Here is a 16,744-nt window from a genome sequence, read left to right on the forward strand (position 1 = left end):
TTCCCTACTGCAAAGCCACCTTTCATTATGGGATTCCCATTGCACTGGAGTCTGTACTGAGCACTGTTTCCTACTGGTATCAAAGTGGTTTTGTTACTGTAGCTTTAAAATACATTTTTAAATCTGGCAAGTCCCTCTCTTTTCTTTTCCCCCAGAATTTTCTTATTCTCATAAGGACTGCTCCAGTTGAACATTAGAATAATTTTGTAAAATTTAGAATATAAGAGTTAAAAAAAATTGAACATATGCTGAACATTTCCCATAAAATGAGAAGCATCTAGCCAGACATGAATTTAGTGCCTATTTTGGCTGGACCTCTTCAGCTGTCTCTCTGTGGAGAAACTTACGACACTTTTAGGATTCACCAGTCAGGGAATTTCACCTCTGATTTTCTGTGGGGAATGGAGGTGTTAATTTAAAGAGGATATGATGTCTGAGATGGACAAAATGTGACTAGAGACAGTATTCAAATGTACCTTTTGAATTGGTGGTTGCTTTATTTGGAAAACCTTTTTCCAAAGCATTAATGTTATGTGGTGGCTGGCCTCCCAATCAGCCTACAGAATGATACTTGGCCAAAAATGTAGCCAATATCTTGCACCCTTGCCCCCGTCCTTTTTGTCTATTGTTGTCATCCCTAATGCCCAGTGCTTCTGAGGCACGCCAGGTTTCTATGGGAACAGGAGTGGACACTGAGCCAGGGAAGTGCACGCAGAGAACATGGGGCCCCTCCCGGCGCCCTGTCCAGCCTCCCTCCCCACCCCATCCTGCTCCCTGGAGTCCCCCCACACCCAGAGGGCAGAGGCAGGGCCTGAGGCAGGGCCTGAGATGGAGGAGGGAACTGAAGGAAGCGGGGATGAGAAACACTTGGCAGGGGTGGGATGGGCACTAATCACCAGGAAGCAGGATGGGGAGGGGAGGTCAGCAGGGCGTTTCCTACTTGTTCACCTGAGCACCCAACTCCAAGATTCCGCAACATTTCTGACCAACCCCCTCACTCCCTCCTTGCTCAGATTTCTGATGTGAGTCAAAACTCAGGACCAGGCCCTAGAGCTGCTTCCTTCCTGCCCTGTCGGGTGGTGGGGAGGCAAGGAAAGGTCACTCCCCCACCTGCTCTTTTCAACCAGAGACTCTCTTCTTCCCACCCTAAGGGCACCACGGTGAGACGGGAACCCACTGTGTGTTCTTTACCCTCCGGGGTAAACTCAGCTGGGGCCTGGGCATTCTCCAGGTTGGTGGGGGTTGAGTTAGAAGCCGTTGCAATAAGAGCAGCATTTGCTGACATGGGCACAGAGGCCATAACTACTGAGGGCTCCAAGGTGGTGCCGGAGCAGCCGGCCAAGGCCCAGGGTGTACTTGCTGTGGAGGCAGAAACTCAGCTTATTTTAAACCCATCACCGGGCACCAGATACACACATGGGGCTGCTCTTCCACAATGTGAGTTATTTATCACGGGTGAGGGTGACAATCACTGCAGCCAGCAAAGCGCCCTCCATATGTCAGGCCCTCAAGGAAACCAGGAGACAGGGGGGATCTTTGTCACAGGGGGCAGCTCAGGCTCCTCCAGCCATTCTGGTTCTTGACTGGCCATTAACCAACGACTCACTACTATATTTAAGGAACAGCCCTTCCCAGGGATACCTGGATATTTGGTGATAGTACGTGTTCTCTTGGCAGGGGTGATGGCAGGTTCAGAATGGGGGCAATCTCCCACTGCCCTCCCGTTTATTCCATCACCAGGGTCTCCTCTGGTCTTCAGGGCACCTCCCGGGACAGCAGCTCAGGTCGGGGTGGAGGGTGGGAGGCGCTGAGGCTGCCAGTGGGGGGAGTACAGCCCCCGTCTCTGAACTGCTGGCGCTGCTGGATGGGGACCACTTTTCCCACCCTAACCCCCTAGCACTTCTGACCTCAAAACACAGGCGAGAGTTTACCTCTGTACCCTGCAGAAGCCCACAGGGTCAGGGCAGGGAGAAGGTGAAAAGGAAAGACCTCTGTCAACCTCCTCTGGGTTGAGGGAGCCCACGGTTCTCAATCCGGGGTGGAGCTTGGCCCCGAGGACTCCCAGCACCAGAGAGAAGCCCTCCGACGCCCTGTTTTGTCGCCAGGACCCAGAGCCCTCCTGCTCAGGGAAGCACCCATGACAGTCTCTGGGAAAAGCGCAGCACCAGCCCCGCCCGTGCGCCTCAACCCGAGGGCTCAAGCCCTCCATCATTTCCCGAAAAGAGGAGGAGGTTGAGCGAGCTCCAGGGTGGCTGCTGGCCTCTCCTCTCCAAACACTGCTTCCTGCTCCCGCTGCAGAGCGCTCGACCTGCACTCGCCTGAAGAACACAATCACGCTGACCCTTGCCAACAGAGCCCTCCCAACACCTGCCCCTCCAGCTGAGGAGGCCCCTCCTCTTCATCAGGGCCTGGGGAAGGGGTGACAGCGGCCGGAGTGGCAGAGAGCCTGACTGTGCCAGGAAAGGCTCTGTTCATGACCCAAAGGCACGACAGGAATCAACTCGAAGCTCCTCCATGCCCACATTTTCTTCCAACATAATTTTATCGTGACTCACCGGCTCCTAACCTGGAGTCCTTGAACTCTCTGAAATCATGGGCAAAATTTTGTGTCACAGGGCATTCTTCTAGGGAAAGGGTCCATATGTTTCTGCTTCTCAAAGGTATCTATGACCCAAAAGATCCACACTGACTTAAGCTGCTGACTGTGTAAGCTCTCCGTGAAGATCTGGGGACCAAAGTGACTCTTCCTTGGTTGGGTCTTCAATGGATCAAAAACTTACTTCTAAGTAACCTAAATAAGGTCTCTTAGCTGGCAAAGGTGGTACTAAATGAGTCACTTAGTGGCAATTGTGAAGAATACTTACGCAAGTTTAAACTCACTTCCAAGTGGGCCTACATCAGCACCGGGACTGTTTCTTCAGCAAAGAGAGAGCCCAAAATAAAATACCATCTGGCCAGAAGTAAAGGTCAAATGCAGACACATTTAGAGTGCGATGGTAGCTTTCCCAGCTTTGAGAGGGAGCTGGGAAAGAGGTCTTAAGTAGTCTGGCATTTTCCTCAGAGCACATGCTGTGTGGCCAAGATTGTGAGGCTCGGTGGGCTGTCGGCCACGCAATGTAAGTTCATTACTAACTTAAGGATAACACAATTCTATATAACCAACCAGCTGTAACAGCTCCCGTTTTCCCAAACCAAATTCTGGATTCTCACCCAGAGTGAATAGCAATGAGGGCAACAGAAGGGGAAAAAATAAACAGGAACATTCACTACATCCCCAGAGGCAGTTAGTCGTATGGTCAAGGTCACAGCCCAGATGTGTTATTTGATAAGAACTTACTACTCGCATTTGTTATACGTTTTAAACCGGATGATTTTTCACTTAGGATATAATGTACAAAACTTCTAGAAATTAAGACGTGATGAATCGGAAGCCTCTTGGGTGGAAAACAATACCTTTATTTTGCTGAGTTTCATTTGGATTTTCTTAGACACCAGATCAGACCAATACTTCTCGCCTAAGAAGTCCCAAAACATTCTTCCAAGCAAGGCATTCACCCAGGCTTCCTGTTCTTCCTCCTCAGAGGGTGGAGCCTCTGGCAACTGGTAAAAGAAAAAGGACCAGAATTAACTAGAAAGCAACTGGAGAGCAAGCCAGGGGCTTATTTTTATAAAGTCACTGAAGGTCCCTCACTCTAGAGAAGGGGGACCGGCCACGTGAGTCGTATTTCTTCCCTATAAATTACAAGTCCTACGTTGTATCAGTGAATAGAAAAGGAGAAACAAAAGCCACCATCACAGATAAAAACTCCTCTTTGTCTATTTTCTTCTTCTACCAGTCTTCTTGTGAACCAGCTAATATTTCATACAATTAGCTCAGCCGTATAACCCTACCCCTCCCCTCCCCGCAAATTAGCTTGGTACCAACATTCCAAGTCAATGACACATCTGATCAAACGTCTGCCTCTCTTTCTTCCAGCTAAGGCTCCCAGGACATGTAACCGTCGAGCTGGTCTCACCAGGCAGCCCAGAGTTTCTCAATGCCCAGGACTCTCACATTCAGCCTGACTCTTGGGAGGCCATGATTCTCCTGGGCGAGGGGCAGAGAGTGCTTAGAAATACTGGTGTCTGGGTCTTGTATCCAGCGATACTGATTTAAGTGGGTATGAGGATTTTTAGAAACTCTCTCACTGATGTAATGAACAGGTGAGGTTGAGACCCACAGCCCTGGATTAGAGAGAGGAATTCTGTGAAACTCCTACAGCTGTTCTCACCCATCTCAGTCCCGTGAAACACCCTGGGCTTCAGCTCCACTTGATACAATCCACCTGAAACATCTGTTGTGGCCAATGTGCAAGGTGGGAAAAGAGCGAACCCTGTTAGCCTCCAGTTTCCAAGGCTAAGAATTAGACCATGGATTCTTGCCTGGAGAGGGCCAGGGTTGGGGTGAAGCAGGAGGGAGAAGCGGCCGTGACACCCACGGACGGTGTGGTAGTGCAGGCCATGCTTGGTGGGTCCACTGACCCCACGCCAGGCCCTATGATAAGATTCCTTCTCAGGTTCCCTCACTTACATCTCACAATACCCCGGAAAGACAGAACTTTTACTTCTATTTTAGGCAGGAGCAAACAGACTCGGAACTGTTCAGCACCCTGCCCGAGGCCCCTGATTCATCAGCACAGCCTGACTCACAGCCTCCTCCCAGTCTCCCACTTGCTGTGTCCGGTGGGAGGAAGGGGGCGTGACCGGTCCCGGGCGTGACAGACACGTCCTTGTGCCGAGGTCTCTAATTAGGTGATAGCCTTATAGAAACAATTCGCCTTGGAAAGCAAAGACTGCAAGAACTAGAAATGCAGGAATCTGTGGATTGCTCACCCTTTCTCTTCCCTCCACGGTTTGTACAAATGCACCTGCCCTGCCCTCACGGCTGCCTGCAGCCATCACCTACACCAGACGCCTCACGTCTCTGTGCTCCACGCGTGGGCTCACACCGGTGATGTCTGTCCTGCGCAGCCGTGACCACGCCCCCGCACAGCTGTGTCCTAAGCCGGGGGCAGAGTACACGGGTGGCCTGGTGCTTGTGGATTTGACACTTAGAGATCTGATGACCTGTGAGTGTCCTAAAGGTCTATGGCAGGGACCTATGTGTGATTTTTCTGAAGCCTGGAGTCCTTAGGGTCTGACCCAGTTGAACTGGTCACTGAGCTTGTGCAGGGCCTGGAGGGCTGCCCAGCACCCACCTGTCCTCCCCTCTCATCAGGGCTTGTGCCGTCTCTCGCTTTGGGGGCCTGGGGGTTCACCTGCATTTCTCAGTCTAATGTTACTGCATATAAGCAGGGATATCCTATGTTCTAGGAGTCCTTCAAATTGGGGTATTTTCAAAGTTCTCCCTTATAAATGTCGGCGAGTCTCATTAAAAAAAAAAAAAGTTAAACTCTGGTTTAAAAAATAATACACGTTGGTCACTGTATTTCAGAAGACATGGCTCTAGCTGCCTTGTGTGAATGGCTGTAGGGTCCCCTCTCTGTGCTCTTCTGGTACTGTAAAGGCTTCTGATATTAACCGAGGCATCTCTACCACCAGGTTCTGGATGGTCGAGTGGAAGCCTGTGCCCAGCGAGCACTTAGTCATGCCTCAAGCTGTACGTGGTTTTTAGAATCGCTTTTCTCTCTGCCTGAACATCTGCACCCCACCCCAAGGGGATCTGGTCTAGCTTTTCTGAGGTTACGGTCTTTGAGTCACATCAGATTATCTATGCAGACTTCTGAGTAAACACTCACCCAGGGACAATACCCTCCTCCCCCAGGGATCCGGGCAGTGCCAAGAGGCTGCCCACGCAGGGCAGTGCACGTCTCACTCAGATTTGTAGGCTGCACAAGAGAAGAGGTTAATTTTTCCCTTCTCATGTGGGAGAGTTGACTCTTTACTAACCTTTCCTTACAATGCTAGTTATTCACAGGAAACAGGTTTAACAACACAAAATAGCATGAAACAAAGGCTATTTCACAACTTTTGTCCAAGCCAAAGGCATATGATGTGGAAACAAATTTCTGAAATAACTGACAAGGAGGTTGTTTTTTCTTTTCAACTGTTCCTTTTTCTAAGGCAGGCTTCTCTCCACAGACTCATTGGGAACAAAGAAAAATCCATGAGCAGCAGAACACTGACAATGCATCAAAGCAGCTTTATGAACAAAATCTGGATTCAACAGGCTGCTAGGAAGAACTCACTTCCAATGGAAGTCATACAAATTTAAGACCATAAACAATAAATGTGCACCCATTTCCTAATGCTGCTGTTTGGCTGCAGGAAGGAATGTGAGAAGCAGATTCACTTTACCATTTCAACTAAAGATGTACATTTAGAAAGGGTACGTTTCTAAAAATGGCTTCCAAAATAAAGTTCAGAGAGTTCAATGGCCCGAAGCTAAAGCAAGACTATTGTAACTGTCTGAGTAGCTCTTGGGAGATATTTTATTAAAAACCAACCTGTGAAAAGAAAATAGTACAGATTTACTTTTTGTGGTGTAACTTTTCCTATTACAAATAGCCAGGCCAGCTTTTTAGGGGCAAAGACAGCTTGGTGGCTTGGCTGCTAAGGTCTGGTCGCACACCATCTGATGTCATGAGGGCTTCACAAAGGGCTGCCTGGCCCAGGAGAAGGCACAGCGGAAGACCCTCCCCGTTAGCTGTTTACCCGATTACAAAAACAAGCATATTTACTAGAGAAAACACCCATAATCCCATTATCCAGATATACTTATTTAAAACATTTTAACTATATTTCCTTTCAGTCTGTTTTCAATGTGTGTGTGTGTGTGTATATATATATATATATATATATTTGGTGTTGTTTAAGAATACATAACTTTAAAAAATAAGCATAACTAACATGGTTTTGTATCCTTTTTAAAAAACAGATTTATTGAGATATAATTCACATACCATACAATTCACCCATTTAAAAAGCATCATCAGTGGTATTGGTATATTCAGAGTGTGAGGGCATCACCACAATCAATTTTAGAATATCTTCATCACCCCCAAAGAAACCCTGTATCCACTAGTGGTCACTCCCCATTCCTCCCAGGTCCATCCCCACCAGCCCAAGGCAACTAACCACATATCTGTCGCAGTGAATCTGCCTATTCTGGACATTTCATATAAATGGAATCACACAATATGTGTTCCTTTGTGGCTGACTTCTTGCACAAAGCATAATGTTTTCAAAGTCGTCCATGCTGTAGCATGTATCAGTACATCATTCCTTTTTATTATGGAATAATATTCTATTATGTGTATATACCACACTTCGTCCATTCTTCAACTGAGGGATATTTGAGTTGTTTTCCACTTCTTGCTATTGTGAATAACACTGCTATGAACAGTTGTGTACAAGTTTTTGTGTGGACCTAGATTTTCGTTCATTTCTCTTGGATATACACATAGGAGTGGAACTGCTGGATCATAGACCTCTATGTTTAACATTCTGAGGAACCACCAACTGCTTTCCACAGCAGCTGCGTCATTTTACATTCCCACTGTACAAGGGTTCCGGTTTCTCCACATCCTCGTGAATCATTGTTATTATCTGTCTTTTTTATTCTAGCCACCCTAGTGGTTTGGACGTAGCGTTGCATTATGGTTTTGATTTGCATTTCCCTGATGGCTAATGACTGAATATCTTTTCATACACTTACTGGCCAGTTGTATATCTTCTTTGCAGAAATATCTATCCAGATCCTTTGCCCATTTCTTAATTGCGTTATTTATCTTTTATTATTGAATTACAGGAGTCCTTTATATATTCTGGGTACAAAACCCTTAGACATATGATTTGCAAACTCTGTGGGCTGTCTTTTCACGTTCTTGATAGTACTGTTTGCACACAAAAGTTTGTAATTTTGATGAAGTCCAATTTACCTATTTTTTCTTTGGTTGCATGTACTTTTGGTATCTTATCTTAGAAGTCTTTACACCTAGCCCCAATTCACAGAGATTTACTCCTATATTTTATCTGAAGAGTTTCACAGTTTTAGCTCTTGCCTTAAGGTCCATGGTCCATTTTGAGTTAATTTTTGTATACGGTGTGAGGGAGGGGTCTGACCTCATTCTCTTGCATGTGGATGTCCAGTTGCTCCAGCACTATTTGTTGAAAAGACTATTCTTGCCCCCACTGAATTGTCTTGGCACTCTTGTCTGTATCCTTCCTAAAATTTATTTTTAAATTGAATATATGGCTTTATATTTTTTACTTATTGTATGATCAACACTTTGCAATTCTACTTTTAAATGTTTAAAAAGCTGACTCTGAGCTTGGAAAGGGGAAGCCTTGGGAAACCATTCTGCCAATTAAGATTTCCTGGTTTCTGTTTGATTCCTATTTGCTTTGTAGAGTTCTTATCTCCTGATAACACCAAACAGGATGTAGTATCTTATGATCCAGTTTGTAGGGAACAAGATAATTAGGAGAACTAGCAATAATGGAGACAGGACTCTCCAAACCTGCGGCACAGCCTACAGGACCTTCAAGTATTTCTGAAAACCTTGCATTGGAAAGGAGCGTGGCAGTGCCTGATGTGATCTGAACACCAGAGCCTCACACTTGGTGAGCAAGCAGAGCACTGCCTCACCAATGGTCCTCCCTCCCAGGCAGGCTGCTTCAGGGCATAAAGCCTCCGTGGCCTCACACCTTTGAGGAAATCCACAGGCTGCCCGTGGGGTCTCCCTTCCTGAGGTACCAACACTAGGGGTAATACTGTCCCACCTTTAGACATTTCTTTAAAGAGTTTCCTCATTTTCTTAATTGCTGTTTATACCTTCTCCTCAAACCAAGCAGACTACCTCAACAAGATGATCAAGCTCTGGGTCTCCTCAGCCAGCCTCATGGTCTCACTATTCTAGAGGTTAAGCTGCCTGAGAAGAGAGAAAATGGCGCCAAGATCAAAGGGGTTTGGAGACTTCAGAGGCTGGTACAGTCTGTGTTTGTGAGATAAAGTGGAGTCACAAGGGCAAGTCAGGGCTCAGCGACCGATCACTAATCACTAAACATCTGGAGAACCAGGCCCTTCCTCCAAAATAGCAGTATTTCATAATTCAAATTTTGAGCTCCAAAGTGATTTCAGAATCCCCCGAACTTGTTTTTAATTATTATGGGTAAGAGTAACTACCAAAAGTGTTCTAGCATTGTTTAATACAAATCTAGTCTGCATTTACTAATTATCACTGGCTGTTTTTAACATTGGTTTGGCTCCTGAGCACCAGTGGCCCTACTCACCTCCTGACCCAGTTTAGCACTGGGCCATGTGTGAGAAAGGAGGCTGAGTGTGTGGAAGGTGCTGTTAGACCTGGAGCCCTCAGGGTGAGAGATGCTTTGAACGTGGCCTGTAAGAAGCAGCAGCAGGCTGGGGCAAAGGCTGGTGCTGTGTCCCAAGCTCCTTGTATAGAAGAGGAGGGGGCATGCTACCCTGGGTAAGCGTCTGGGTGGTGCCGACACTGATGAAGTGACAGGGTAACTTGAAGAGGTGTCAAAGGTTCCTTTGTGTCTCTGAGCCCTTTCAGTTCCTCTTGGACTCATGACAGCAGAGGCAATATGAACCCAAAGAAATAACCCGGCCGTCTTTGGCAGGAAGGATGAGCACTAATGACCACGTCCAAAAGGTTCACATTTGGCAAAATTGTGGGGAAACAGGCATTCTTATTACCAGTGGGAATGAACACTGATGCCACCCTTAAGGAGAGGCATTTGGCAATATCTAACAAAACTACAAGTGAGTTTACATTCTGACATTCTCGTAAGATATCACCTTGAAGATATACCCCCAACAACACAAAAATACACATATACAAGGTTGTTCATTGCAGCACTGTTTGTAATTGCAAAATATTACAAACCACCCATACGCCCATATAAGAGAATGAATATACTATGGAACATTCACACAATGGAGTCAGTCTTTGCAGTTGCTGAAAAACAAGAGGAAGGGGAGATATCTAAGAACCGATGTGGGGTGATTTCCAGAATGTACTGGTAAGTGAAAAAAGCATGCAAAAGAGTATCCATGGCGTGCCACCCTTTGAGTAAGACAGGAGGGGAAATGAACCCAGAGAGGATGAGCCAGAGACTAATGAGACCCGTTCACTACTGGGGTGGGGGTGGGGGGATGGCACGGATGAATAGAAGGAAAAGGGCGGGGGAGACGGCACTTTTCTGAATATGTCTTTGTACAGTTTGGGTCTTTGGAACCATGTTAATGCTTCACAGGCACAGAAAAGAAAAGAAAATTAAAGAGGGGGTGGGGGAAGGTCCTCATTTGCTCGAATCACAGAATTAAAGAGAAATAAAACTAGTAAAGAACTATCTCCACTGAAAAGGAAAGCATGAAAAGCAATAAAAAGAGCATAGGAATAAATACCGTAGCAGACCTTATTTCTCAAAAATGGTACAATGATACTTCCCATCCCAGATGCTCTTCTAAGGATTTGCTACTCCCTCAGCTCAGCAGAGGTGGAATCTATGCCCCTCTCCTTGAAGCTGGGAGGGCTTTTTGACTACTTTGACTAATGGAGCAGGAAGGAAGTGACATTACTTTACTTCTGAGATTAGGTCATAAAAAGCCCACCTGGCTCTTTCTCTAGGGACGCTTGTGCTTGAAACCCGGTCACCATACTGAAGCAAGCCCAAGCCACATGGGGAAGAACCGAGGCCCACAGCCCCCAGCCCTAGCTGAGCTCCCAGCCACCACCCAGCAACTACTTGCCAGCCATGCAAGTGCCATCTTGGAAGCAGGTCCTCCAGCCCCCCGTCCAGCCTCCCCAGCTGACACTGCGTGGAGCAGAGAGGAGGTTTCACTGCTAGGCCCAGTCAAATTACAAATCTGTGAGCAAAATAAATCACTGTTACTGTTTTAAGCCACCCCATTTGGGGCTATTTGTTACACAGCAACAGATAACTAAAACATACACCTATACCTTATTCATGACTGTCTCTACTACCAGACCACTCCTGAGAGCCAGGACGCAGCCCACACATGCTTCAGGCAGGCCAAGTGGACGTGGGAGCCCAGTGCTAAAGCTCACGCACTTGCTTCAAAAGCCCCTCTTTCAAAGACAGTTATCTGTGTTCACACAATTCTGGCTCTCTGGTTGTCTAGCCCATGCAGATTAGAACCATTAGATTAGGGGTAGGGGTGGGAGATGAGGATAAGCACTCAAGGAAAGGCAACTAGAAGGACACACACTAACACCAGCCGACTGACAAGTGACAGAAAATGTTGCAGAGTCTGTGGTCTGGGATGGTTCAGACGGGGGTGAAAGGCCTGACCTAGGTAGCCCTGCAGGACAACAGGCCTGAATTTCCATGTGTTGTATTGAGTCTTTAAATCACCAGGAAAAAGATTAAATCATCCCTGCCTGCTCTGCCTAAGGGGGACAGGAAGTGCAATGTGGTTTTTAAAGACTTTCATTAGACTTAACTTAGAAGATGAAAAGAAGGTTCTGGTGTTTAAAGGGGTTAAGTGCTAAGTACCTGGAAAAAAGGTTTGTACCAGAGACACCCCCACCCCACCCCAGCGACAGCAGCGCAAGGTTGAGGGGCCAGGCTCTGTGCCAGCAGGACCTCCCAGGCCCTCCTGGGGCTTCCACAGACCCCAGTGATTACACGATACAACAGGCACATGCAACACATACTGAGGAAGCGATGTTCTAAAACTTTTGTTTTTTTAATTAACAGAACTCTTTTTTAGAAAGCAAGCATTTATTTATTAGATCCTTTTCTTACATCACACAATTCTCCTCCTGATTTTCCTGAGTCTAATGAGAATGCAGACAGCTGACAGCCCAGGCAGAAAGGGAATTAGGGGGAGTGGGACTCACTGGTGGTAAACAGGACATTTCCAGAGCAGTTTTCTATCACCCCGCTCTACCTTAGAGCGAAGTCTACCTCCCACTCTAGCTGGTAACTTAGGTCAGAGGGGGAGGCGGTGGGTCAGAGGCCAGCAAAGGCATATGGTCTTTTTTGGCCCTTGACAAAGTAGGCTGGGTGAAGGTTCTGGGGCCTCTTCCACACTGAAGAGGGTCAACAGAATGACTAAAGCCTGAAAGCACAAAGAGGATGGTACCAAATGCTTCCCGTTAACAGAAATACAGTCACTATAAGAGGTTAAACACTTTAGTAACTGAACATGGAAGAAACAGGCTTTGTGCTCCACGGGCGGGAGGCTGTGCCTCAGAACCTGAGGGGGCGTAGCGGCTGGAGGCCTCAGGTCTAGCACAGTCTGAGAATGACCCACCAAGACGGCAGTCCTGGCAGCCAAAGGGCCTCGGAGTCTCAGATTAGGTTTTGTGCACTCCATCACTTAGCAACTGTGACACTAAGCTACTTAACTTCTGTGAAGTTTGGTTTCTCCATCTATAAAATGGAGAGAATACCACCTGGTTTGCAAGACTGTTCAAGGGATCAGAGTAATTCTATTACAGTGTCTAACAGAGTCTGACATATGGCAGCTTATATTAGTTATCTTATCACAAATGATCTTGAGTCAATGTCCAGCTTGTTACATTTTGCAAATAATGCATATGGTAAACCTTCAAAAGCTCTGGACACAGCTGAGGAGTCTGAGAATTTGAGTATACAATGGTTATTAAGGAATTAGACCTCTATTGCTAATGATTCTGTGAATTTCCCTACTGATGGCCCAGTTGTTCAGGTCAAAAGCTAGGGGTAATCTCTGACTCCTTTGGTTCTCCCCATCCCACATGGAATTCATCTGCAAATCCAGCCAGCTCCCCTCCAACAGTATCCTCAAGGCCACCACTTCTCACCACCTGCTATGACCACCTCAGCCTAGCCCCATGCTCTGCTGCCACGATCACCTCCCACCGCCCCTTCCTCCTACTGCCCCTTCTCCAGTCTCCATGGAGAGCCACATGACTTTTTAAACTCAAGTCAGATCAACATTAGCCCCTGCTCAAAACCCTCCCAGGGCCTCCCATGATCTGATCGGACGAGGAATTGATCTGACGATCTGACGAGGCCCTCTGTCCCTTGCTCACTGTCACCTACGCTGACCTCACCACAGTTCCTTGAATACTCCAACCACAGGCCTGCTTCAGGGCCTTTGTACATTCTGGTCCCCGCACCTGGAATGCTCCTCTCACACAGATCGCCAGGGCTCACTCTCTCACTTTGGTCGGGTCTCTGCCCAAATGTCACGTCTTCAAAGAGGCTGTCCTCGACCACAATCTAAAACAGCAGTTCTGGCCACTTTCCATCCTCCCTTATTTGTCTTTATTTTAATGCTTATTGGCACCTGATGTTTGCCATTTGCTGCCTGCTGTCTCCCTGACTAGGGTCCAAGCTCCCTAAGAGCACAGCCCTCATCTGTCTGGTTCAGCACTGTGTCCCCAATGCCTAGAACAGGGCCTGGTACAAAAGAGGCGATCAAAGGGCTTATGTATGAGGAAACGAATCTAAGAGCAAAAAAGCTACCCCCAGGCAGCCAGCTTTACCTTCTTCCCAGCTGTGGGGCTGCTCTCCGCACTCTGCGCTGGGCTCCTTTGGGGGCTTCGGTTTTCTTGGGGGACACACCTGGCCATGTACACACCGTAGTCCAGAAGCATCTTCTGCCGTACACTGCCCGCCAGCTCCTTCTGCTTCGGCTGGGGCACTATCTCCTCCACGCTGCCTTTGCTGCTGCTGCGGCTGTGCGTCAGGTGCCCCGAGGGACTGCTGTGTCTGCTGTGTGAGGGCAAAACCCCTGGAGCAAAGAAGTGATGGCTGTTAGCACAGATGAGGAAAACGATGGCAAAGGAAATGGAACACAGAGCAAACTCCACTGGGTACAGTTGAAAAGCAGCTAAAATGCTATAAATGACTATGTAAAAAATACATATTTATAAGGTTATTTCCCACCCTGAAAGACACCTTCCACTGTAATGATAGATAACTTTTTAGAACAGCTTTTATTCTTCTTCAAGACAATTCAGAGGAATGGGAGCCATGATACATATCTGGTAGGTATCTTTTCCTTTTTTTCTGGTGCTTTCTTGGGGTCAGATGAAGGACTGACACACCCCAAGGGGCACACAGAAAAGCAGGCAGGAAGCTAACTGGAATTGCCGTAAGCTGTGGATGGACAAACATCTTTCATTCATTCATTCAACACATTTTTCATCGAGCACTTTCTCTGGGCCAAATCCACATTAAAAAGAATAATAAGACATACACAGTCCCTTCCCCTGAACTCAGGCACCTAGGCAAATAAATCACAATTTTCTGTAATAAGCACTGTAACTGAAGCATGACTAAAGGACTTTCAGGGCAGAAGGAACAGGGTGAGTCCCACTGCCCAAGAGCCGAGAGGCGCTTCCTCCAGCAGTGACTCTCACAGGTAGTGACCTCTGGACTGCCCCTTGAAGAAACAGTTAGCATTTTCCCGGCCTAGGTGGGGGAAGCGCATTCCAGGTAGAGGGAACAGCATACACAGAAAGCAATGACAGGGCACAGTATGTCTGGAGGACGGTGAGAGATTCAGTGCTGTTCCAAGCAAAGTACATGGGACAGAGGGATAGGAAATGAGCAGAGGGGCGGGGTAATCGATGGCAAATGCAGTGAGTCAGGAGGCCAAGGATTCTGTGCTTCGATGGTGATCTCAGGCGTGGAGGCCATGTTGAAGGCCAGGAGCTTGAGAGCATAAGCTGCCTTCTCACTGGCCTTCTTATTATAACTAGGGTTCTCCTGCTGCTGCTTCTCTCAGAGGAGCCACAGTACATAAACATAAATATTGATATAATCCTTAAGGAACCAGCAAAGGCAAAAAAACATACATCTGCAAATGGTTCCATCACTGGTTAAATGATTCAGTACAAAGTATTGCAGTGAGCAGCCTAGAAGGCAAATAATCCATGAATACACCTTAGGTGGCAGACAGTCATCAATTCAGGGTGGTCTTCCTCTCTTCCTACCTGGGACTCTCTCTTGATTCTCCCACGGGCCCTTTAAAAATACATAAGCATTTAGCACACATGTCATTACCTGGTTTACTTCCAGAGACACCAGGTGGCTTCTTGGTTTCTGACTTCAGCTTAGATGCCAGAATAAATCTCCTAAACCACTCCTCTTTTTCTCGGCCAGTTCTCCCAAAGAGATAGAGTATCTGATCTCGCTGGCCAGATCGTGTTCCCTCCTGAGGGTGGGTTGGCTTCTTAGGGTCCTCGCCTCCCAACTCCCTCTCGGCTGGTGGCTTTTCTTCAGAAGTCTCTTTATCAGTCTGGGCCTTAGACATAAAGTCATCTTGTCGACCAAGCTCGATACAAATGGGGTACTTTTTATTCCAGATTCGCTTTCGAGCCAAACTTTTAGGCACAAGATAAATCTACAGAGAAAGGGAAAGGATTTACACTCTAAATTAAGAATTGGCTACGTTGTGCATTACTACTGTGCAGAGCACAGATACAAACTTCATAGTATTTTTGACTAAAATGATGAACGTGAAAGAATTACCACCTGTCCATAACGTGACTTTAGAAACTAGAATTTTTAGAAATGACTTATTCTTCAAAATAATTCCAGAAAGTAGATATTCAAGAATTTCGCACGAGTTACAAATATCTACGATTTTCAGGTAACAGTAGCAGAATAATTATTTAATGGATTATCATCAACTAAGTTTGGATACCAACTGAGTTTAATGACACTGGGCCAAACCTAAGCTGGGGGGAAAAAAAATAATTTATCAAATGAGATCTTGATGGGAAGCTCAAGTTTATCAACCACAAGTTAAGAATGAATTCGTCAAAAAACTATTTTAAATAATTCTGCCATTTTGGAGAAACTCAAAGATCACTCACAAGATTTATAAGAAAAGAGAACCTACAGCTTTTTGGAATAACAAATAATTTACATTTCTCAAAAGCAGAAGTATACTTTTATCAAAATGTGGTTATTTTGCATAATTTTCCATAATTTTCACATTTACAGAGCTTGCATTAGTTATTAGCCTAGTACCACCACACGTGGCTTTTGTTTGACCAAAAAAATTAACTCTCAAAGTCAGAAAAGTGTATGATGCCTTCGCTTCTCAGAGTGTGGTCTGTGGACCAGCAGCATGGATATCACCTGGGAGATCATAAAAATGCAGACTCTCAGGCCCTACTCATAGTTGCTGAATCAGATTCTGTACTTTGAAAGATGCTCAGGTGATTCATATGCACATTAATGTTTGAGAGGCACTGCCCTAAATTACACTAATACTTTAAACACACAACCTTTTAAGGGGAAAAATTACAGTAAAGCGTCCAAGATTCCAAATGTTTTTCATTCATCTAAGCTTCCAAATTAGTTGGGCTCACCTTGCTGTCGGACAGGTCGTAGATTTTCTGGCTGATGTAGGTCACCTCTGGCTTTGTTTCATTGTAGCTTGCCCTCCTGGATATATTTTTATTGGGCTTTGAAAGCCTTACAGTCCCACCCTCAAGTCGAACAAAGACTGAATGTGTCAAAGTCGCATGGTAAGTTTCTGGATCATAGTTGTAAATCTCATTCATCCATCCCTGATGGAGAAAAACTTCCTTTAGTAAAATCAGAATAAACAGACATCTGATTCAGTATGAAAATGATGACCACTCTGGTATTCGGGGCACTGAAACCAAACTTGACTACGATGCAAGTATTAACTTACTGGTGACAAGAGGTTGCTGAGACAAGTCTCTGAGCTTGAAGGATAATTGGTGTTGAGGAGTGATTTGGT

General features: G+C 46.3%; 1 protein-coding gene across 1 annotated transcript in view; it reads right to left on the bottom strand.

The window, feature by feature from the left end:
- The window catches only part of TEX2 (testis expressed 2), a 108,879-nt gene that overhangs the window by 25,473 nt on the left and 66,662 nt on the right, over positions 1 to 16,744 (bottom strand). Inside the window, exons 3-6 of the mRNA XM_007456774.1 lie at positions 16,347 to 16,547; positions 15,031 to 15,370; positions 13,506 to 13,753; positions 3,454 to 3,600 (exon numbers count right to left, since the gene is read on the bottom strand). Of these exons, the coding sequence (XP_007456836.1) occupies positions 3,454 to 3,600; positions 13,506 to 13,753; positions 15,031 to 15,370; positions 16,347 to 16,547 (936 nt within the window). The remainder of the gene's footprint in view (positions 1 to 3,453; positions 3,601 to 13,505; positions 13,754 to 15,030; positions 15,371 to 16,346; positions 16,548 to 16,744) is intronic.

Source organism: Lipotes vexillifer, unplaced genomic scaffold (genome assembly GCF_000442215.2).
Source record: "Lipotes vexillifer unplaced genomic scaffold, Lipotes_vexillifer_v1.1 scaffold299, whole genome shotgun sequence".
Taxonomy (NCBI): domain Eukaryota; kingdom Metazoa; phylum Chordata; class Mammalia; order Artiodactyla; family Lipotidae; genus Lipotes; species Lipotes vexillifer.